Genomic DNA, 23,085 nt, shown 5'->3' with positions numbered 1-23,085 from the left:
TAAAGGTGACCAATGGCTAAACGTGACCAGTGACCAAAGGTTATTTTCATTTTAGAAAGTAAGCAATACAATTGCAGAGGTTCAGATTGATGGAAGACTCTTTAGGCCCCCGAGATCCGTACCGAGCACTGGGAATAACCCTTTTAACCGTATTTTTATTTCAAGCAGATTGAAAGTAAAAGGTCACAAATAAAGATTTATATTGGAGTGAACGAGGGAAATCTTTTTATCCAGTTCAAGGATAGGGACTAAATGAAGAGAGATGAAGGAGCGCAGCACTGGGTAAAATGGCGTAACACATTCCCGCTGCCTGAGTCTGGCCGGATTGCTGAAATTACTTTCTTTTCTCCACCAGTGTGTTTGTCATTTGCGCCTAACAAGCTTTAAAGGGGCAACAGTAAACCTTTGAGTCGAAAGATAGACAGACAGTAATTGCATGTCTGCTGTACCACAATGGCCTTAGACCTCAATCTGTCATCCGTTCTGGGTCTCTGTGAGCAGGAGAAATCAGTTGTCTGTGTTGATAAATGGTTGTGTTTCTGTCTATCCTTTCATCTTTTTACTTATGTGTTTTACTTTCCTCACCCAGGGGGATTCCAGGGAAGAAATGCGGGACTATCATCTTATCAGCGGAGGAGCTCAGCAATTGTCGGGTCTGTATACAATGAAACAGTTTTATACAAAGGCTGAGAGTCTGAATGGTGGTTTGAATGGCTGCTGAAGCGGTTCTGATTATTTTAACATGTGACTTTTAACACTTAGGTCAAATGATCGTACGCCTGCAGGGCTCGCTGGGGCTCATTGACTCAGGATTGAAGTATCATACCTTTTTATCTCTTTATAGTCCTGGATCTCTGTGTGTTATAATTTAAGACTGCTAGAAAAGACTTTAAAATACCCTTAATATTCAGTGAAAATGCTGCTTGCTGAGCTCACCCTTAAGTGCTCTCTGCTGGCAGAGTTGAGTAACAGCCACACCCCTCATCCAAGAAGGAGAGGAGCATGTCTTTCCCCAACATACATCATGCAGACATAATCTACTGTTGTCACCATCGAGAAACTGACCCTGAGAAATGCAGTGCAGCCCAGGGATGTGCGATCTGGGGAGGCAGGTGAAGCATAGCTCACCTGCCAGTATGAAAGAAAAAGCTGTCAGCTCCGAGTCTGTAACTGACAGCTTTTTCTCAATTCGGACCAGCTTCTAACAGGAAAGCCTCCTCGCTGTGTAACCTGTCATGCTTGGAGCTCTGCCTGTTAATTACAGGCGGCGCTTGATCCGGCTTCCATGCTGTTGTGTGTTACCGAACACAGTGAGGCCAGAGCTACAACAGCTTCTGACCTGGAGTCAGAGGCTTGAGCTCTGTGGGCGGTTTGGACCAATGGCAAAGCACCATTGTTCCAAGCCGTCCAATCAAGAAAAAACACTGACAGCATCCATCTAGATGCCTCATCAGTGACGAGTAAGTGAGGGACATAGCTCAGTGACCGGGCCTGGGGTGGGGTTGGGCCAGGGGGTGCCTCACCTGCCATGAACCTCACCGCTGTCCCTAGTGCAGCCATCACTAGAGTGTATGTAGACAGGAAGTAGCTGCAAAATGACTGCAACAAATGACTACAAAAAGGTGAAATGTTACATGCCATTTTGGGCTATTTAGTGTGGGGTGCACGGTAGGGGTGGAAGGAGTTTGAGTTTTATCCTGCAGATGGGCTTTAAAAAACAAAATGGCAGTTGTTCATGATACACAATGCTGTAGCAATGTCATTAATACGGTTTTCCATTCACGTTAAGACAAACCCAGCCCGGAGTTGTGTTATTTGCAGACGTGCTCTGCATAAAGAGGGGTTAATTCTCTTTCCTCTTATGTGGATGGAATCTTCTACATAAAATTCATTACACATAGCAACTTCTGTGTCAGATTATTTATTCCGGTATATTAGCAATTTTGATTAATGGTGTGTTTAATTGCATTTATATTTATGATTTGCATGTGTGTCTGGGGAAAGGAGGGGAGAGGGCGGGAGATATTAAATGAAATCTTCTCCTCGATTATTAAAGCTCACGATCTTGTCTTATGCAAACTGACAATACTTGGAAAGTACACTTTTTTTAATGGTGGACTGGTTTTTTACGACAAGATCAGGTATGGCAGGCAAGGCAATAGGGATATTACAGAGATGATAGCAAATGATGGTTTAAAGCTGAACTCTGGGATAAGCAAATCTTGTCCTCATACAGGAGTCATGTGTATTCATCCCTAAATGAGCTTTGCAGATCTGTGCAGTAATCCAGTGTGAAACTTGAAGCGTCCTGTAATTAAGACCAGTCTCTGAGGCTCTCTTTCCTTTTGCAGTGTGACTGGTCTTGTATCCACCCTCTCCTGTAGTTTTCCTGAAGGCAGCCTGTAGTAGGTGGGGCCTGCTGGGCCCCTTCCTACAGCTCTGCTTTTTGCTCAGGCTATGTACAGCACAGTGATGATGTGAGGAGTACCGTGATCCCAAAGCCTTAATTACATGCTTCCTGGAGTACTGTGAACACATATGGTGATGGCATGCTCCAGGAGTACTGTGCACCCATGTGGTGATGATGTGCTCCAGGAGTACTGTGAACCCGCACGGTGATGATGTGCTCCAGGAGTACTGTGAACCCACACGGTGATGATGTGCTCCAGGAGTACTGTGAACCCGCACGGTGATGATGTGCTCCAGGAGTACTGTGAACCTGTCTGGCGATGACATGCTCCAGGAGTACTGTGAACCCGTGTGGTAATGACCTGCTCCAGGAGTACTGTGAACCCGTGTGGTGATGACGTGCTCCAGGAAATCTGTGAACCCGTGTGGTGATGACATGCTCCAGGAGTACTGTGAACCCGTGTGGTGATAACGTGCTCCATGACTACTGTGAAAGACATGCTCCAGGAGTACTGTGAACCCATGTGGTGATGACATGCTCCAGGAGTACTGTGAAATTCTATGGTGGTACCCTGCTCCAGGAGTACTGTGAACCCGTATGGTGATTACACACACCCGATGGCAGCATGTCCGTAAAGACCTGGGCTCACTGGAGGTGCATTGAATGACACTATAGCTGGCCATACACAATATGCTTTCCTTATTAAGCCCCATGGGTTGAACAAGAAAACATTTTTAATTTCCCCCTCCATGCTGCGTGTTGATGGATCATAACCCAACTGTCAGAATACCCAATGACTGCAGCTGATTGGCTGCTGTCACTGATTGGGTGACAGATTTCTGACCAGCTCTTTTAACAAATGCCGATTGAAAGATCGACTTTTGTGAAACGGGGGGGTCCCCAGGGGGACACACATTGCTGGAGCATCGTATGGCCAGCTTAAGCACAGGGAAGAGGACAGGCACTTGATTGGAGAGCACTGAGTCTGGGGGGAACATCGCCACGTAGGAGGTTGGTATTGCAGCCAAAGATGTTTTTCTCTGATGGGCCACTGAATTTGTTGGGTTTTTAGGTTGTTGAATGTATATAAAAAGTCTATGATACTTTCCATTGAGACAATTGAGCCGTCTTTGTAATATCCACTAAAGTTTCTGCATTTGTTGAAAAAAAAAAAAAAGGAGCATGCGCACGTACCAGATTTATCATCCGCGTCTGTTTCTGATCAGATCTGTCATTTTATCAACTGGAATGCAGAACACAAAATGGGATTTAATGAAAGTAAATGAATCTGTCTGATTCACAGCACTTTACTTCAACTCTCAATTATGAATCATTGTCTGTTTAGCCATTAATTGAGGTGCGCTGAGGAGCGGGGAGGGGGGGAGGTAACAGAAAATACGGAATATCATGATGCAGATGTGCAGCCGTTCTCAGAGATCCCTCTTCAGATACTGAGTACGGTCATGGTAGGAAAAGGTGACTTCTGTTTGGATTCTATGGATGATTGAGCAACAATGTATCAATGACCTGTATACACAACTGATATTTAGGCCCCATTCACACCTGACCGTTCTGTAGCGCGTCCTACGCTCGATGAACGCTCTACAAAACGGTCAGAAAAATAAATAGCATTGTAGTCAATGGTATCGTTCCCACCTGTCCGTATTTCCGCCCGTCCCGAACGCACTACAAAACGGCCCACGCATGAAAAGGTCCCGGAGCGTTTTTTGCTGCGTATTGGTCCGTTTTGTAGGGCGTTTTCCATTTGTATACTGCCAAGTAGCCTTTGCAATCGCGCGACGGTCGCGCAACTTTTTTACCGCGAATCGCGGTAAAAAAACGCGTGACGGTCGCGTGACAGACGCGCATATTACAATACGCATAGGTGTGAATGGGGCCTTAAAGCGTATGTAAACCCAAAACCAAAAATGTAATACAGTCATGTGAAAAAGAAAGTACATCCTTTTTGAATTCTTTGGAGGATAATGACCTCTAAGATCAATGCTGATGTGCCTCCTTGGCATTGTGGTAACACACCTGAATACTCCAGACCAGCAAAATGCCAAACGTCACTGCGGGGTGTCACCCGGTACCCCCACCTCGGGACGCCAATGTACTGGACTCCGCTCTTCTACTATCATACAGTGAGTGACAGCACGAGTGGGGGTAACTGTCAGTGGCGTCACAAGGGGGGTGCGGCCCGCACCAGGGTGACACCATTGGAGGGGTGACACCAAAATAACTGACAGTCATTTTGGTGTCATCCCCCTCTGAAAAGTCGGGCACTCCGTCATGGACCAAACGCCCGACAGCATCAGGACAGAGGAGGGGACACGGTGGTATGCCTTATCCCGCCGGGTGACTGCCCCTCCTCTCTCTGCCGGCATCCATCACTCAGGGGACCAGCTGATTCTGCAGGAAGCTAAAACTTTTAAACATCTAGAAGCCCCAGTGCCGTCACAAGGGGGGTGCGGCCCGCACCCGGGTGATACCATTGCAGGGGAAACACCAAAATGACTGACAGTCATTTTGGTGTCACCCGCTCTGGGCACTCTGTTAAGGACCGAGAGTCCAACAGTAGCTCGAGAGAGGAGGGGACCCGGCGGCATACCTTATCCCGCCGGGTGACTGTCTCCTCCTCTCTCTGCTGGCATCCATCACCAAGATGGCTGCAAAGCAAAGGCAAGACCTTTGCTTTGCAGTGCGCTACAACACAGGCACATCGTGTTGGGGTGCCATTGAATACGAGCGGCAGTGCAATGCAGCAACACATGTTATGTGCAATACCGTGCAACACGGAAATGTGATTCCATCCTTAAAAACAGTACTCACTCTAAAAGCCTCTGCACATATCCAACCCTGCAAATCGGCAGATTACTGGCGGGACAGGTCCTTGACCATTCGTCCAGCCATACTGGTGAGGCGGGACGCACAATGGAAAGCTGGCTGTTGGCTGCGTTTGGAGCTCAAAATTCCACACTTGATGCACTGAAAGCCAAGATGTTCCTGAAAAGGCAGTAATTTCCCGCAATTATCGTCAGCCAGGCTAACACTTCATCAGGCTCAGTTTCACATCTGATACATTTTAATTACACAAGTACAGGAGGTACAAGATGAGCCGTCGCCGCGAGCAGCTCTTAGGGGGCAAAAAAGGAAGGAGATCACCGTTTAACCATATGTGTGACTCAGTGAGCATTCCCATGAGAAATCTATATGATCCAAACATATCGTATAAAAGTAAACTCAATGGAGCTGGGAACTGTGGAGAACTATGGGGAAAAGACTTAACCCCATAGTTCTCCTTTAAAGTCTATCTTATTTTAGTGGTGGATAGAGGGGGAAATAAACACGAACTTGAAACTCCGCAAAGTTTTTTTTTTTAAAGTAGTAAACTCTCAAACTTATTTTTCAATAATGAATCCAGTTTAAACAAATATACATCGGGTTTCTTTACATTTCGCTCAAGCACATACAGTCATCATGTTTCTGAACAGCTCCAACTCACTTGGCTGGGTTGCCCCGATCTTCCTGTCCAGTACAAGCTCACAAGGGAGAGATCAGTCTCCAGCAGTCGTGTATGCTGGGACTTCACACCTGCTTTCATTAAAATGCTATCAGTCACCAACTCGCTCTTGACATACATTTGTTAAAAAGTCAGGATAAGCTGTGTATTTATTATGTGATTGTAACCAGAGTATTTCCAAATCTTTTAGGACATTGTTACAATGCAGCTGTGCGCCAACAAGCTGGACAAGAAAGACTTCTTTGGAAAGTCGGACCCTTTCCTGGTGTTCTACCGCAGCAATGAGGACGGAACGTACGTATGATCAATAAAGGGGAGAGTTTAGAAATGGGAGAGCGTTTTATAAACACGGAGAAAGGGAAAGTGGAATGTTGTCCCCAGCAGCCAATCAAATTCCAGCTCTCCAGCTCCCCAGTCCTTTTTCCTGTGCAGGAAATTGGTAACAGTGCACATTACTGGGTGGGTGGGGGCGCATGTTACGTGGGGTGGGATTTATTCGGTTACAGCAAACGTTACCGGGGGTGTACGGTACCTCTGCGACGTCAGTGAGCTGGGTGGGATGCCAGCCAGAGCATCGCAGGTTGCAAAGAGCTCTCAGGCAACCTGGGATGCTCTGGATGGAAAAGGAAGATCACCAGCACTCGATGAATACTTGTAAATTCTTGTTTGTGTTTATTTTAAAAAGTGCGTCACGTGTCACCCTGATGAAGAGACCCTGCGCGGCCCCAAAACATTGGTCTTTGCAAGTAACGCACCTTTTAAAATAAATACAAACAAGAATTTTCAAGTATTCATCGAGGGCTGGTGATCTTCATTTACATCAAGACTTCGTATTGCACGGCGCCATCTGTGATCATCACTGTGAACACCACCATTTACTGTATGGTCCTAAACGCTGTAAGGAGTGCAGGGGATACATCTGGATACTGCTGGCTGGAAAAGAGGCAGCAGGCCCTACTGCCCATTTTCCAGCTCACAGTGATGACCCATGTGATCCAATGAGATGCCACCTGAGCCAACTGCCTCATTTTAGGGAGGGCCCTAGAAGAAAGAGACCACTACTGAAATCTACAACATTATTGAAAGCTAGTAGCTCCCATCAAACTCCATCTATAAATAAAATATCAATTTTGGCGGCCTTGCCCCTTACAATCATTTGCCTGCCCAAAACCGATACATCAGTATTTTATAATGGCCATGGAAAGTTTCATACAAGAAGTTCAGGAAGTGTTGAGGTTTATTAACTTGAGGGCATCCAGTCAAAATTGGGTGATGCCCACACAGCTACATGAAAAAAAAATGTTTTCCATCTTTACAGGTTCACAATATGCCACAAGACAGAAGTTGTGAAAAACACTTTGAACCCAGTATGGCAACCGTTCACCATCCCCGTGCGGGCTTTATGTAACGGTGACTACGACAGGTCTGAGAATCTCTAAAAAACATTTTACCACTTTGAACACATTCCTTTTTCTCCCCCTCTCAACAACCTTTTCTATTTTTCTCCCCCAAAATGTTCGGCCTACTTGCAGGACGGTGAAAGTGGATGTGTATGACTGGGACAGAGGAGGAAGGTAGGTGGCTTCCCGTTATTACATCAGCTTTGCAGCGTTAGCCAGGCATACATGACTGATCTAGTCATATTGTTCAGAGGATGGGTTTTAGCAGCTTGTTATGCTAACCTGTAGATAGAATTGATCATGTCTGACACATTTCAGGAGGTGGGTATCAGTGCCAGCAGTGATGGGTGGTACAGGGCACAAGAAGAAAAAAAAACACAACTGGAGACCTCTTCCAGTACACAGCCATCAATCCAAATCTCCAATATGTTCAAATGTCCAACTAGGGCAACCTTGGCTGGGCCATCCTTTTCTGCCTTGGGTGGTGGGGTGTTATCTTCCAGGGAGGGTGTCTAAAGTGCAGAAATTTATAACAGCCAATCAACTTTTATCTGTAATCAGATTGGTCGTTATACCTAAACCAAACAGACTTTATACTAAATGTATCCTAAGCAGATGGTAATTCTGCCAAACTTAAATTCTCTTACGTTCATTGAAGGACACAGCTGAGATCTTTGTGCCAATGGGTTATACTACCACTTGCAGGAAGAGGACGATAGAAAAGAAGCTTGGCTCTGGGGATGGTTCCTGTTGTGGCCACACCCTCATCCAAGGCAGCTCAGTTTTTACAGCTCACTTGTGAACGAAAGAGGAAATAGGATTTTTTTTCAACTTTCTCTGCGTTCATTGAAGGACACAGCACCCTTCCGTCTTTGGCTCTTTTTGTGCCTTAGTTCTACTGCTTTGTGACTAACTGAGCTATCCTGGATGGAGGTGTGGCCACCAAAAGAAGCCACTCCCAGAGCCAAGCTTCTTTTTTGTGGCTGACCTCCTACTCCTGCAAGCGGCGATGTAACCCATCAGTTTAGAGATCAAGATCTCTGCTGTGTCCTTCAATGAACGCGGAGAAAAGGATTTTAAGTGAAACAAAAATCCTATTTTTGCAGCACATTGACTCATTTTGCCTTTACCAGAATATCATACCAATGAGTCTTCAGCTTACCATACACATTACAATCTGATTATACAATCGCCTTTAGATCTACCAACAACAATGTAGTGCAAGCGCCTGTCTGATTGGAAGCGAATTGATTGGATATTAGCTAGATCCCTTATATTACATAGTTGTGATAAATCTCGAGTTGATTGTGCAAAGATTATATGGCTTGATTGTAACGTGTATGGCGACCCTTAAATGTGGCCACGCTGACTGCTTATCAAAACATACATGAAGGTAAACCGTACGGCTTTGTTTTCTAGCAAAGCTATGTCAGCGTTTACATGGTTAATACATGGCTTTGTTGATAAAGAAAGTCATGTCAGTGATATATCCTACTGAATTTTATTTAAGGTGCACCCCAAAAGAAATGCATTTCTAATATGTTTTTTGGAAATAAATGAATGATTTAAATACATTTCAATAAATACATCCATGACAGCTCCTGGTATCACGCTAATGATTGGGAATCAATCAGCATGGTCCCACATCATGCGATCCCCCTTGACAGCCACATGAGGTTTGTTTACTAACAAACCTGCTGCCTCCAGCTGTCACAGTGCTTTACACAGAGAGAGACACTGACAACTGAGACCAGCAGGCTGCAGCTGTCACAGTGTATTACAATGTATTGTAATTGTAATGACTTACTGAAGGTTTTCCTGAGACTTTGCTCTGCTGTTCATTTTTCAGCCACGACTTCATTGGGGAATTTACTACAAGCTACAGAGAGTTATCCAGAGGACAGAGTCAGTTCAGTGTATATGAGGTGAGAATTCCATTTGTAGCCATTGCATGTATGTGATGTCCCGGGGCTCCCATATGACCCAGTGACCAGGACTGGATACCTGTAATATGCAGGGTAGCTTATAGTGTACCTAGTAGGCTGCATGCTGTAAAAGAGGAAGGTAGGAGAGGTAAGTACTGTTTTTTTTTTTTTTTAATAAAAAATAAAACCTGTGCTGGAATTAAACAGCAAGTCGAGATGAAAGTTAAAGTGTATCCAAAGCCTAAACTTTGTTTTTTTAGCACAGGATAAAGTAGAGAAGTGATTGAAACCCCTGCAGTGTCTTATTATAGGGGATTCACCCTGGTGAGCATTGTCATTGGAACAGAAAGTAATGGGAAACGTAGCAGTTGTCACCAGGACAGAAAATCCGAGGAACTCTTCTAATGGGGACACCTGATTTGATGACAAATGTCTCAGAGGGGATTTCCTCTCACATTGGAAAGATTTCTTCTCACTTCCTGTTGTGTTTCCAGGACAAGAAATGTTTTAACCATTTCCTACACAAAAAAACCTTTGGTTTTAGACATACTTTAAAGAGAAACTCCAGCCCAAATGTAAGGGTTCATTTTGTTAATTCTTGGTCAATTGTCAATGTTGTCAACAGAACAGGAAGTGAGGGGAAGGCTCCAGCAGGCTCAGAGCCTGCCATAAAAAGCCATCACTTTTTTAATGCCGTTCTATTCCTTCTCCCACCATCATAATCCACAGTTCTTGTCAATGGACCCATGTGTGTCGAGTCAAAAGATTTCTTTTCGAGAACCCATTAATTAAGGACAAAATCATACTTTTGCATTGCAGTATGTTGCCGTAATGCATGCGTCAACATGCACAGTACCTCAACATACTGAGGCAACAGAGCTCCTTCGCACATGCATTGCGGTGCACAACAACACACGATAACCCACTACCCTGTATTGTGGCGCTCTGCGTCAGAAAAAATGCTGCTTGTTTGTTTAGTCCATTCCTGTGCATTGGCAGTCCATTCGAAATAAATAGTCTGCCTTTACATACTTAACCCACATGTGATACACAGGAATGAAGACGTGTGAATGGGCCCTTGAGAACTGCATTGATAAAGTATCACAGAGATATTGATACTTGTGCGGCCGGCTGCGGTTGCGGCTTCTCTGAGCACAGCCCGGGGACTGGCAGCGTCCGAGCAGTCTCCAGTCGCCTGTGTATACCCAGCCTGATATCCATGTCAGCAGGAAGAGCTCACATCTCCAGTGGCTGTTCAAACAGACAGCATGACATTGCTGGTGATATTGACACAGGGAACGAGGGCTGGGTACCAATGAAAGTATTATCGGAATGTTTAATCTGAGCAAAGTGAAAGATGAGAGGATTAATCAGCTCAGTATCTCATTATTTTCAGGCAGTACAGGGGTTTGTGCAGCGAAGCTAAACATATTATCACAGCTTCATCCTCTCAGCTCTGGACTTCATGAGGATTCCCAAGTCATTTAGAGAATTGCACACTTTCTTTCTGGACCGTTAAATAGAAAACAGTTGGTACGAAGTATACAGCGCACTTTCTAATGGCGTCTGCACGTCTTGTATTTAGTGGTGCAACTTTCAAGAAGTATTAACCTCTTATACTTTTTTCAGTAATGAATCCAGATCAAAGAGATACACATTGCCCAGCAAAGCATTTCTTTACATTTTTGCCCATGCACTTACAGTCATCATGTTTCCAAAAAAGCTCCAGCTCTTTCAGCTTGGCTTCCCTAAACTGGCTGTCCAGAACAAGATCACAAGAGGCAGAGCAGTTTCCAGTGCCGTCCATCTATTAGCTTGGAGAGGGGTGAAGGGAGGAGGGAGAGAAGAGAGAAAGGAAGGGGGAGCAGCAAACCCTGCTGTTCCTGTGTGTTTGTGGAGACACACATAGCTTACTAGCGCACACAAGGGTGGCTCCATAGGACCCTGCAAGGTAAAGGAGCCACCCTAAGACAGGATATCAGAACCAGGGCTCAGGGGACCAACTGATTCTGCAGGAAGCTAAACCTTTTAAACATCAAGTCATATCATCCATTCTAAGTGATTTCATCAGCATTTGAAATAGCCTAAAATCCGTTTGACTTTAATGTCACTTTCAGTTGTGATTTCTTGTTTTAAAGTTCCTCTAAAGCTCAAACTTTTGGGTGAAGTAGTGAATGTTTTGGGGGTTTTTTTTTGCAAATTTGTCCAGGGAGATTTATCTTCTACTTCCCGGCCTGTAGACATCATAGGAGATTATTATTATTATTATAATACAGGATTTATATAGCGCCAACAGTTTGCGCAGCACTTTACAATATAGGGAAGACATTACAATTACAATACTATTCAAGACAAGATTGTAAGGACGGCCCTGCCCCTGAGGGCTTACAATCTTAAAGGGAGGGGCAAGTGATACATGAGGTGGTAGCTGTGTGGGGATGAATTGTTTGAGAAAGTGATAGTTCAGTGGTTAGTTTTAGGCGGGATAGGCTTCCCTGGAGAGATGAGTCTTAAGGGATCGCCTAAAGGCAGTCAGAGTAGGAGATAGATGGACAGGTTGGGGTAAAGAGTTCTAGAGGATGGGAGAGACTCTAGAGAAGTCCTGGAGGCGAGCATGGGAGGAGTTGACGAGGGAGCTGGAAAGCAGAAGGTCTTTGGAAGAGCAGAGGGGGCGAGATGAGAGGAAATCTCTCAAAAAAAGGGATAGCCTCTCTTAGGCCTTGTTCACATGGGCAGCGGACTTTTACCACACCCCACAAAGCGATACATGGTGGGCTGCTTTTCAGAGTGCAGCTGAGAAGTGGTTTACAAGCATTCAGGAGGCAATACTGCCACCTCTACTGTAATTTAAAATCACTTTTCTTAAGGATCACAAAATTCATGGGAGTCAGGAGGAGATGGACATAACAGGAGATAAGTCTGTCTGTCTTGATGACATTGGTTACCAGCAGAAATATTGTGTCTCAATCTCCCCAACATGGTGGACACAGACAACAATAAATACACTTCTCCACCCTATCTCAAACTACAAGAAAAGTCTTGGCTATAGATATATTTTAAAAACTTCAACTATAAATACAAAACACTGTTTTCAGGGATCACACAATTCATGGGAGTCAGGAGATGGACATAACACGAGATAAGTCTTTCTGTCTGGATGATGGTGGTCACCGGGAGAAATATTGAGGGTCAATCTCCCCAACATGGTAAATGCAACAATAACATACATATACAGGATTTATATAGTGCCAACAGTTTGCACAGCACTTTACATCACATGGTGAGACACTACAATTACAAGGTAGAAGACACTTCCCTGAAGAGAGTTTTCAGGGATCGCCTAAAGCCAGACAGACTAGGAGATAACTAGATAGTTTGGGGTAGGGAGTTCAAGACGATGGTAGAGGCTCTGGAGAAGTCCTGGAGGCGAGAATGAGAGGAGGTAATGAGGGAGTTAGACCCGTGGTTCTCAACTGGTGGGTCGCAACCCCATGTTCAGTGGGTCGCCCCATGTATTCCACTGCAATAGGTCAGAGGCTCCTCAGCCTCCCCTATAGCGCAGCACTGCCAGTTCTCGTGCCAAGCAGCCATTCAAAATATGCTGCCCGGTGCCGAGTGTCAGCTTAAGGTAGAGTGGGCTGGGGGTATGTTTGCAAGGGAGGTCCATCCATACGTGCATCGCGTGACCGGAGTGATGTCACATTCTGGCTCCCGGCACCTCTATAGGGAGTGCAAGGAAGCTGTACAAGCAATGCACATATGGATGGAGCTCCGTCACAGCACAGCAGCCAACACTGAACCCCTAACATTTTTTTGGTAGTGTGTATGTGTGCGTTAGAATATCTGTGAGTGTGCGAGATTGTCTGTGGTTGTGTGTGTCTGTCAGTGTTTTAATTGCAAACTACCACGCAATCGCACCTTCTGTTCATTCTGGTACAGGAGGTGCATTGCATTGTGTTGCCATTCATTTCAATGGCTCCCCAAACACACCTCCCGCCCATCGCTTGCACCGGAACATGCGGTATTCCAATGCCGTGCATTCCAGTGTGGTGCAACTTGGGTTGCGACTTCATGCCAAAGGACAAAATGTGGGTCCAGAGTTTATACAGGTTGAGAACCACTGAGCTAGACAACAGGAGGTCTTGGGAGGAGCGGAGAGGATGGCTTGGGTGATATCTTGAGATGAGGTTGGAGATGTAGCCGGGGGCAGAGTGGTGGATGGCTTTGTATGTTGTTAGTATTTTGAATTGTATGCATTGCCCTATTGGATAACACCTCTCCACTCTATCTCACACCATAATAAAAGTTTTAGCTGCAGATACATTTTTAAAAAAGCTACTCTAAATACATAAAAACTATGTTTAAGGATCACAGAATTTATGGGGAGCTAGAGATGGATATAACAGGAGATAAGTGCAGCGGTGACCAGGGGTGTGGGAAGGGGGGTGGGGTGTTGTAAGATAGTTCACCTTTCCATTTCCCTTTAATAACAAGTAGACATCAAGTACTGTAGGTAACATTTTGCCCGTGGTTTTTAATTATATGCCGCCGCTCAAAAACATCAAAAACACGCTGCATCTTAAAGTTGCCTACCTCTCATCTCCCTATACAGAGGAAGCTTCTCAACTCCTATTACCGATTCTGCATCATAAAGACCATTTGTGTCTTTAGGACATAATGGCGGGAGTCTTTGATGTAACACAAAGCGGGAATAAGTTGCAGTTGAATACATTTAATGTAATATTTATAGTGTTCGCTCTTGTACATGTGTCATTTTAATTGTGACGGTGAGTCCAGAGGTCTACCAGAACGGAGCTCTCTTTCTCAGTGATGAATGTGCAAGTAGCTGCGCTAATGAAGATGAATGCGGCTGAGTTTTTGTGTCAGTGGCAGGAGGGGCATCCTTGACTTGTCATTCCCTCTGTCTTAGGTACTAAATCCGAAAAAGAAGTGCAAAAAGAAGAAATATATCAACTCCGGGACGGTGAGTCAGCTCCTAATGGACATAGTCTAATTTGGCTATGTCTACACCAAATCTGTGACCTTAAGCGGATTGCCGGGTACCGCGAGCGATGCACGGCAGTTATTTATCTTGTTTGGACGCCGAGCAGAGCAACAAAATTAATGAGGCTTATTAAAGCGAACCTATACTCCGGTGATAACATAAAGCTCTGTTAATGGTTTTGCTCGCACGGATAAGCGATTGAAAGCAAAACAGAATAGAAAAGGCGAAACACCCTCTTATGCTAACCAGAGTTCTGGTGTATGTGAGCAGCACAGGCATGATATCTGTAAAAAAAATAAATCAAGGCAACTGGACTTGCTGTATTTTTCTTAGACGTTTAGCTGGTTATCCGACTAACTTTCTCAGTTCAGATTTCTAAATTGGGCAAGCTAGCCAGATGACCAGCGAAACGTCTTTAAGAAAAATACAGCAAGTCCAGTTGCCTTGATTAATTTTTTCAATTTCAAAGTATTTTATCGGTTTTAAGGTTTAACACAGAAATAGCAATAATAGAGGGTATATGATCACAGTTGTCATACAACAAAGGAACCGAAACAGGCTGCTGTACGGAGAGCATTCTGCCCAACACATTAAGGATTTCCTTGCGTAGGTATCGTGAAGTGTACATGTAAAAGCAGGTACATTCTATCAGGAGGCAATATTATTATTATTATACAGGAGTTATATAAAGCCAACAGTTTGTGCAGCGCTTTACAATATAAGAAAGACATTACAATCACAATACACAATACCCCAGACTGGTTGGGGTAGAGATATTCCAATGTCGACCACAGAATCGTAAGGAGAGCACAGGTGGACAACAGTCTCCTATAATCCGGGGTCGATAGTGTCAAAGATCATTAATAAGAGGGGAGTAAGGTAAGGGAAAGGGAAGGAAAAGCAGCAGGGTCGCAGTAAAGAGGTGATAGAGGGGAAAGGGTGGGACCGCCTTGATTTATTTTTTAAAGATATACCCTGACCTGGATGAATGAGAACCTTCTCAGACAGCACTGGAGGAAGCTTGGAGCAGCACTGGAGGAAGCTTGGAGCAGCACAGAGTGAGCTTGGAGCAGCACTTTCTCCAGAAAAGGCCAACTTCAGCCCAAATCTTTTTTATTTGTATTAGATACAACAGAGAACGGTTAGAACCTCTTTCAAGTTTTAATTCTGCCTGTGACTCTAGCTGGGGAAGATTTCCCCTCACTTATTGTCCCTGTGACATTTAGGGGTCTATTTATAAACCATATCTATGTATATCTGAGAATGTTTGCTCAGTGCAAATATATGCCAAAATGAACATTTTATTCCTTACAAATAGAATGGATTGTCAAATGTTTTCATGTAATATCACATTATGGCTACTAGAAGCGCTAAAGGAGTATAGGAAATTAGTATTTATTTAATATGCTCCTCAGCACCATCTAGTGGCCATCGTGCGATATTACATGTAAAAAACATTTAAAAGTACATTCTACACAACTAAAGAACGTTCATTTTGGCATATAGCCACAGAAAATAAATGTTCACAGATATTCACCCTCCGAATAGTTTATAAATAGCAGTAAATAGGGTATGTCACCAGCTTACCAAAGTATAATTTGGTATTCTGGTCTCACCCTATGTACTTGGATTTCAGCGGCACCCTCTGCAGCCAATTCAGCACCCATCTCCAAGGGGCATACTGGTAAGCAGTGCAGTGGAATATCCATGAGTTTATAAATAGACCTCTTAGTGTCACAGGGACAGGACAGAAGTGTATGGAGCAGCTTTTTCTTTTCTTAAAAGCCCGTGGAACGTGCATCGAAAAACTATCCACTGTGAACAAAAAAAGTGAACCGTGAAATCACAGCACACAAAAACGTGCATAAGGGTGCTTGGTCCTTCAATAAAGAAGGGACCTCGATTGCCGACCCCCTGGGGCGCAAGGCTCCTGACAGGGGTTGAGACTGTTGGTCCACCAACCCGAAGGCCGGTGGACCCCGATCCTTTGGGGACCTGCCGGAACAGGTCCCTCACAGTACTCGGTAGGGGGCTCTCCCGAAGAGAGATCCCCTGGATGGGAGGAGACAGAGAACCCTATATTAGGGTACAGAATCTCCTCCCCACATCGGGAAAAGGCCCCGAAGGAACCTGCACGCGCTGCATCTGTGGATCAATAAACGCTTTTTAAAAAAAGCCAATCGTGCATTAAGTGCAATAAATAATACTAAAGTATACTCATGATGATCATCTTCAAGCACTTTGCTATCTTTGTATATTTGCATTCTTTCACACGGAGTTCACCGTTCACCGGATTATTTTACCTATTTGGACACGTTTTTTGATTTTTTGATGTTTATTAGCACTTATTAACTATATAATCTATTGGACTTGACTTTTTGATTTTAATTGTATAACTTATACGGTTGGAGCCTCTCTATTTATTTATAGTGTTCTAGTTTGGTTTTTACACAGCTATACACCTAACAGGTTTACAAATCGTTTTTTGCCCGAACACCTACCCTTCGCTCCTTTGCACATTTTTTCCCCTAGCGCTTTGCTTTTTCCGATCATATTAGGATTCATCCCTCTTCAGAGCAGCTTCGGGTTTTAATTATTCTTTCACAATTTCTCACATATTTAATTTTAATTCATTTATTCCTTTATTATCACCCCCCTCCAGAAGCGCAGATTAACTTGTTTACAATAATACTAAAGTGCCAGTGCACCACGCTGACAGGCCCTAGGGGCCGGAGTGCAAGAATATTGCCCCGGACTAGCCATAAGGCCTGTCTCGGAGGCGTTGTGCAGAATATGCAAGGTGGTGTGTGTCCATGTGCACAGTGAGTCAAAGTGGGGTCCCACACCCAAGTGACTTTCTGAGCACCCCTGGGACGCCACCCCCAGGGGGCACAACACCACGGGCTCTGCCACCTCCCAACCCTCCGGCCAGACCAAGTGTTTCTCTGCTCACATCAGGAGGTAGTGCTGTCGGGGGTCCTCCCACTGTCTGGGGTCTACCCGTAACCTCAGGGCCTGACGCAACCAGCAGTGGACCGAACCGTCCTCCGACACCCACCATTACGTCAGAGGGTACTAGAATGCTCCCCCGTTCTGGGATCGGCAGCATCCTCTCCCCTCCAACAACTGATAAGAACAGATACTACACTTGATCTTAGCCAAAAGGCCGAGAAGTGATAGTGTACGGAGCAGCTGTCTCAGGCACAAACAGCAATATAAACATCATCAAAAATCTGACCAGTCCCTAGGCTACTAAAAATGTGTCTCTGTTTTTGCCTGTGTCCCCCATTAGAGTGATTTGCAATCACTTCCTGTCCTGTCAGGAAGTGAGCGTAAATGTCAGCAACAGGGACACAGAGGGAGATAAAACCTGACATAGGCTTCCCCTTTCCGTTGTTCTATCCAAAAAAATTAATAAAAGGGTTTGGGCTAGAGAAGAGCTTTAACCATTCCTGAGGAATGTGCTGCTCCAAGCTCACCCCAGTGCTGCTCACATACACCAGAGGTCTACATGTTTGGTACTGCAAGCTCTGAAGGAGTAAAGAATTAGCGTTCAGAGTAATGTTACATTGTATCAATATTGGGAAGAGAAAATAAGCTATCAATGTGTGTTACAATATTTATTCTTAGAGATTGATTAGGACTTTCGGATTATTTAGGAAGCCGTATTCTTTTATGTGGCCAGTGTGACGCTTCAACAGATCCAAATATTGATAGGCTTTGCAGATATATAAATGTACGACCCTCAAATGAAGTTCTAGTGGGCGCTCTGTATGTAAATGATAACTATAATTTCCCGTTACTGTCTGTTTTTTAAATCTTCATAAATTACTGTCTCACAGGTGACACTTTTATCTTTCAAGGCTGAATCTGAATATACATTCGTCGATTACATTAAAGGAGGGTAAGCGCCATCTTTGTGCTGTTTAAAATACATTTTGAACACATCCTCTTTCATAAACACGATAACATACCTGTGGTTGTCTGATAAGAAATAAGGGAGGAGTCTCTCCTATGACACCTCACTTGTGTATGTAAATGACACCTTGAGCTACTGAGCTTTGTGAACAACAGAGGAAATCATTTTAAAAAGAAGGTGACAGCCCTATTTGCTGGCTGAAAATAAGAATACAAAATATTAACAAGCATTTCATATTTCCAAAAAAAAATAAAACATTTTTTTTTCATAATTTAGCCTTGACCATAATAAATCAACAATATCTACTACCGCTACACATTCCCTTAATTCTCAACTGACGTGTCCGTCTTTTTATTACTGTAATACAGTCAGGTTGAATTTATCTTAAAGTGACTCTAAACTCTTAAAGGAGAACTATGAGGTGAGTGACCGGTCCCGTGGTCACACATTCTAACGTAATCCCGCCCAGTTTTTCGGCGGTGGAATGTGTGACCGGTCACATATTCTAACTCATATTCTAAGACTGTGACTGGGTTGGAATGTGTGACCGGTCACATGGTCACACAGTTTAACGTAATCACGCCCACTTTTTCGGTTGGTGGAAAAGGTGAAGAATTCCAACCCTTTCTCAGCTGTTCCAGGGCAGATCGGCATCGCAGGTGGTATGTGCAGGAGAACCGATCTGCCCTGGAACAGCTGATCGGTCCTGAAATGTCACTCCTTTGTGGAATGTGAGATCGCAGTCACAAAGTCACATCTCAGGAACGATCAGCTGTTTCAGATCAGATCGGTTCTCCTGCACATACCATCTGCGATGCCGATCTGCCCTGGAACAGCTGAGAAAGCGTTAGAATTCTTCACCTTTTCCACCGACCGAAAAAGTGGGCGTGATTACGTTAAACTGTGTGACCGGTCACACATTCCAACCCAGTCACAATCTTTGATAGAACATAGGCATGCAAAGTATGGAATTAAATAAGCAAAGAGGGGTGTTATTTTGCCTTCCTCTGGATCATATTTGCTGGGGTAGCGAAAGGACAGACTTGAGGGACGTGTGTCTTTTTCTCAACTTGTTAACTAAGTCGCTATGTAACATGAATCATGTTACGGCTTGCAATCCCGCCGTGGCCACCTTACCGCTATGCGACGCAGAGCAGAGGCAGCAATCTGTTCAGTGTGGCTCTGCCAGCTGAAGTTCATTTAATGCGCTATGGAGGAGTCCCATACTTCTATCTATCATTGAAATTACATTCAGCGAGTAGCAGGGGGAGAACCTGGCAAATTATCCAGTCGTCACATCACAGATAGTACATGAGGTGGGAGAAGAATCTGCAATTACTTTTACTTGTTTCTCTTTTTTTTTCTCCCTCTTCCTTCTAGGACGCAATTAAACTTCACAGTTGCCATTGATTTCACGGCTTCGAACGGTGAGTGTGATGAAGTATCTTTTTTTTCCCTCTCTCTCTCTCTTCCCTCCCTGCAACTTTCTCCCATTATTCCAATTAATTGCAGGAGTCTCATGGTCGTGGAAACAACAAGGATCTGAGCGAAGGGGGGGGGGTTGCTATGATAACGCAGAGATGCAGGTTGCCCGTAGAGGTTAAGTTCACTATCGTGCTGCACAGATGCTGCCTGTTCAGCTCGGCGCTTAATGAGGCTGCTAGATTCGCTCCTGACCGTGAGGTTTATTTGTAGAGGCTGCTGTAATGAGTGAATGTTTACCGTTCCCAGGCCTTAAAGCTGAACCCCAGGCAAACAGCTAAAGAGGTGGAAAAATGCCAATATAGGAGATGTTTTACCTGCCAAAAAATGTGACGATCTGTCCACCCAGTATTGGGATTCACACAGCTCTGCCACGTAGCACAGCCCTGTCAGGCAGGACGGGAGACCTGACTTTCTCTGCTGCAGTTAAAAAAGAACTATAGGCAAATCTTTTTTTGGCTTTAGTTCTCTTTTGAGTCACAGGAGTACATTATTAAATGTACTCCTGTGACGCAAAAGAGGACTAAAGTCAGCAAATAGCAGGCTTTTGCCCGCTATATGCTGACAGCACAGAGCAGCACTGTAGTCGGGAATGATCCCAACTATATTGCCGAGATCCACCCGGCTGCCTGATTGGCAGCTGGCTCTGCCTCTCTAGAGCCAGAGCCAGCTATGCCCGCCCCCCTCTGCTGTCTGTCCCTCCAATGGGCATGGAAGGAAAAGAGACAGGGGAGGGGGGAATCCCTGCAGGGAGCAGTGACTGACGGTCACCATTCTCTGCCGTGAGAAGCCATGAGCTGAGCGATCAGTGGTTTGTAATCACTCAGTTCTCCAGCTATAGGTCGGCCTGTGACAGCTGCAGTGACACGCGCCAGCTCAAGCTATTGACAGGAATACATTTTACTCTCCCAATAGTTCCCCTTTAAGTAACATTCAGTTCTCTTGGCTTGTAACTGGACAGTGAAAGGAGAAGCAGCAGTATGATACGCTCTTCTCTTTGCTCTCTCTTCCTCTCAACATGTTCCTTGTTAGCGCATGGGCACTGCAGCACAAATAACTGGCTCTGTGTTCTGCTTTTCTCTCTTGGGAGGGTGGTCGGCAGGGCTGTGTAAATCTTAGGACTGAATGGCCAGAAACCTTTTGCAGATAAAATAAATTCTATATATGTTTCATATGTGTATTTAACTGAGTGCCTAGAGGTCAGATTAAATCTTAAAAATTAATTCAAGTACCTTAACTATTAACAAAAATCTATCTTGTTTGTGTATCACTCGGCTGTAGATCCTCAAATCATCTCTGAATTGGTGCAGACACTGTCCTTCCTTCTGGAGGGGGGCTACTTTTGTTCCCCATGGTCCCTGTGTGTGTTGTAAAGTAGTCACCACTCCAAGCTCGCTCCCGTGATGGACTACAATCTCATGTTTAGTTTACTAATTTGTATTGAGATTGTAGTCCATCACAGGAGTGAGCTTGGAGTGGTGACTAATTTACAACACAGACAGGGACCATGGGGGTTGTGAACAGGGACCATTCGGGATGTAAACCATGTTTATGCTCTTATGCGTGTGCTAACGGCTCTGTTTCTCTCCTCTCCCCAGGTAACCCCTCACAGCCCACCTCTCTCCACTACATGAACCCGTACCAGCTGAACGCATATGGCATGGCGCTGAAAGCTGTCGGAGAGATTATCCAGGACTATGACAGTGACAAACTATTCCCAGCATACGGATTCGGCGCCAAAATCCCACCAGATGGCAAGATTTCCCATGAGTTCCCGCTGGTGCGTAAATGTCTTCTGACATATTTTCCTCAGTCTACAGTTAACGCGACTCGAAAATACTCCGATACTGCCGGACTTCATGTACAGTCTGGGAGAATGAATGATTTTCCGTTTAGGACTTTGGAGATTGACCTATTATGGAAAATTGGGAAGACTGATAACATAACCAGGTCCCGCCAACCCCCCCAAGGATAATGGCAGACCTGCAGGCTGCATACAAGTGATCTTGGCGACATCTACAAAGCAAGTGGTGGCTTTCCGGCTGTACATTTAGCTTTGCTTGACCAAAGCAGGGCTAAATGTAGAAAATAACTACCCGGCCATGGCCCGGAACTGCATGGAATTCCACACCCCTGCTGCCCCTCTACTCCCTGCTGCCACCACAAGGCCGGGCCTTGGTTGGCCTGGTGGGAAATCCGTCCCTTAAAATAACCCAATCAAAATTTCTCATCTTTGATGTTACTGACCACTCCCAATGTATAAAGGCTGAATTCTGAAATGTTCTATATATTTCATTATTCTGCCATTGAATAAGCTGCAGCTAGGATCAGCCAGGTCAGTATTGTCTTTAAAGCAAACCTGTCATGAGAGATATACAGGAAGTGCCATTGCTGACCATCTTTTAAAAACAATCGTTGCTTGACCTCTATGCTAACCAACCAGCATCAGTTCTTCGGTCATTGGCCTGGAACAAGTAAGCAGATAAGTCAGAGAAAAGTTTGGAGTTCTCATCTGCATACATGACCCAGGTCAGGAATGGCAGCCAAGTAAAAAAGGGATTTTTACATGGAGGATCGCTGTGGCAGACTCCATGCCTCTCTCTCTTGACAAATTTCCTTCAATGACAGCTTCACATCTACAGATCAATTAGTTAAATGTTGGCTAAAACTGTATATCTATATTAAAGTGGGCATACCATTAAAAGGAATTCAAATACGTAGTCACCTAAAATTAATATACAGAGTCCCTTTAAATGTTTTATCTGCTCAGTATGACAGCTCCAAGCTTGGTCAAGTAGTGGCTGCTAGAACATGAGGGTCAGGTTGCAGAGCCATTTGCTCTTTGAATCTTTCTGAATATTCGTTCTGTGCAAATAGAGGCAAAAATGAATGTTCTTTGAAATACTTGTAACCAATTTGCAGAGCCGTTCACCCTACGAATCTTTCTGAACAAATGTTCTGTGTCAGCGTTCTTAAATATATTTTCTTTTCAGGTCGAATATATGTAATGTTATACTGCATTATGGCCACTAGATTGAGCTGAGGGGCATAGGGCATATATACTTATTTCATGTGCTGCCAAGCTCCATCAAGTGGTCAAAATGCAGTATTACATTACATACCTTTTTCTTGAAAAGAAAATGCATCTGAGACCATTCGTTTTAGATAGGCTCCTATGTGTCCTCAGTCAAAGCCACTGATAGGTCAACAAAGACCACACGACCCTTTTTTCCTCAGCCAATACCATGTCTATTACCGATGATTGGACCCGGCCATTAACAGTGCTAGGTGAGAAGATGAACATTTTTAACAGCCATTGCACATTGAGGCATCTTGGCAGGTGTAACATAAGTGAAGGCAGGATGTATATTTAGCTCCCTCAAGCAAATTCTTGCAAGTTATAATTTTTGTATCTCTCTTT

General features: G+C 44.4%; 1 protein-coding gene across 1 annotated transcript in view; it reads left to right on the top strand.

The window, feature by feature from the left end:
- The window catches only part of CPNE9 (copine family member 9), a 161,970-nt gene that overhangs the window by 115,256 nt on the left and 23,629 nt on the right, over positions 1–23,085 (top strand). The window contains exons 7-15 of the mRNA XM_018576136.1: positions 590–653; positions 6,124–6,227; positions 7,252–7,356; positions 7,466–7,507; positions 9,183–9,258; positions 14,189–14,242; positions 18,106–18,167; positions 19,563–19,609; positions 21,263–21,444. Of these exons, the coding sequence (XP_018431638.1) occupies positions 590–653; positions 6,124–6,227; positions 7,252–7,356; positions 7,466–7,507; positions 9,183–9,258; positions 14,189–14,242; positions 18,106–18,167; positions 19,563–19,609; positions 21,263–21,444 (736 nt within the window). The remainder of the gene's footprint in view (positions 1–589; positions 654–6,123; positions 6,228–7,251; positions 7,357–7,465; positions 7,508–9,182; positions 9,259–14,188; positions 14,243–18,105; positions 18,168–19,562; positions 19,610–21,262; positions 21,445–23,085) is intronic.

This window comes from Nanorana parkeri, unplaced genomic scaffold (assembly GCF_000935625.1).
Source record: "Nanorana parkeri isolate BGI_ZX_2015 unplaced genomic scaffold, ASM93562v1 scaffold56, whole genome shotgun sequence".
In the NCBI taxonomy this organism is placed as follows: Eukaryota; Metazoa; Chordata; class Amphibia; order Anura; family Dicroglossidae; genus Nanorana; species Nanorana parkeri.
Note: the sequence above shows the minus strand (reverse complement) of the source record. Positions and strands in the feature narration are given on the sequence as shown.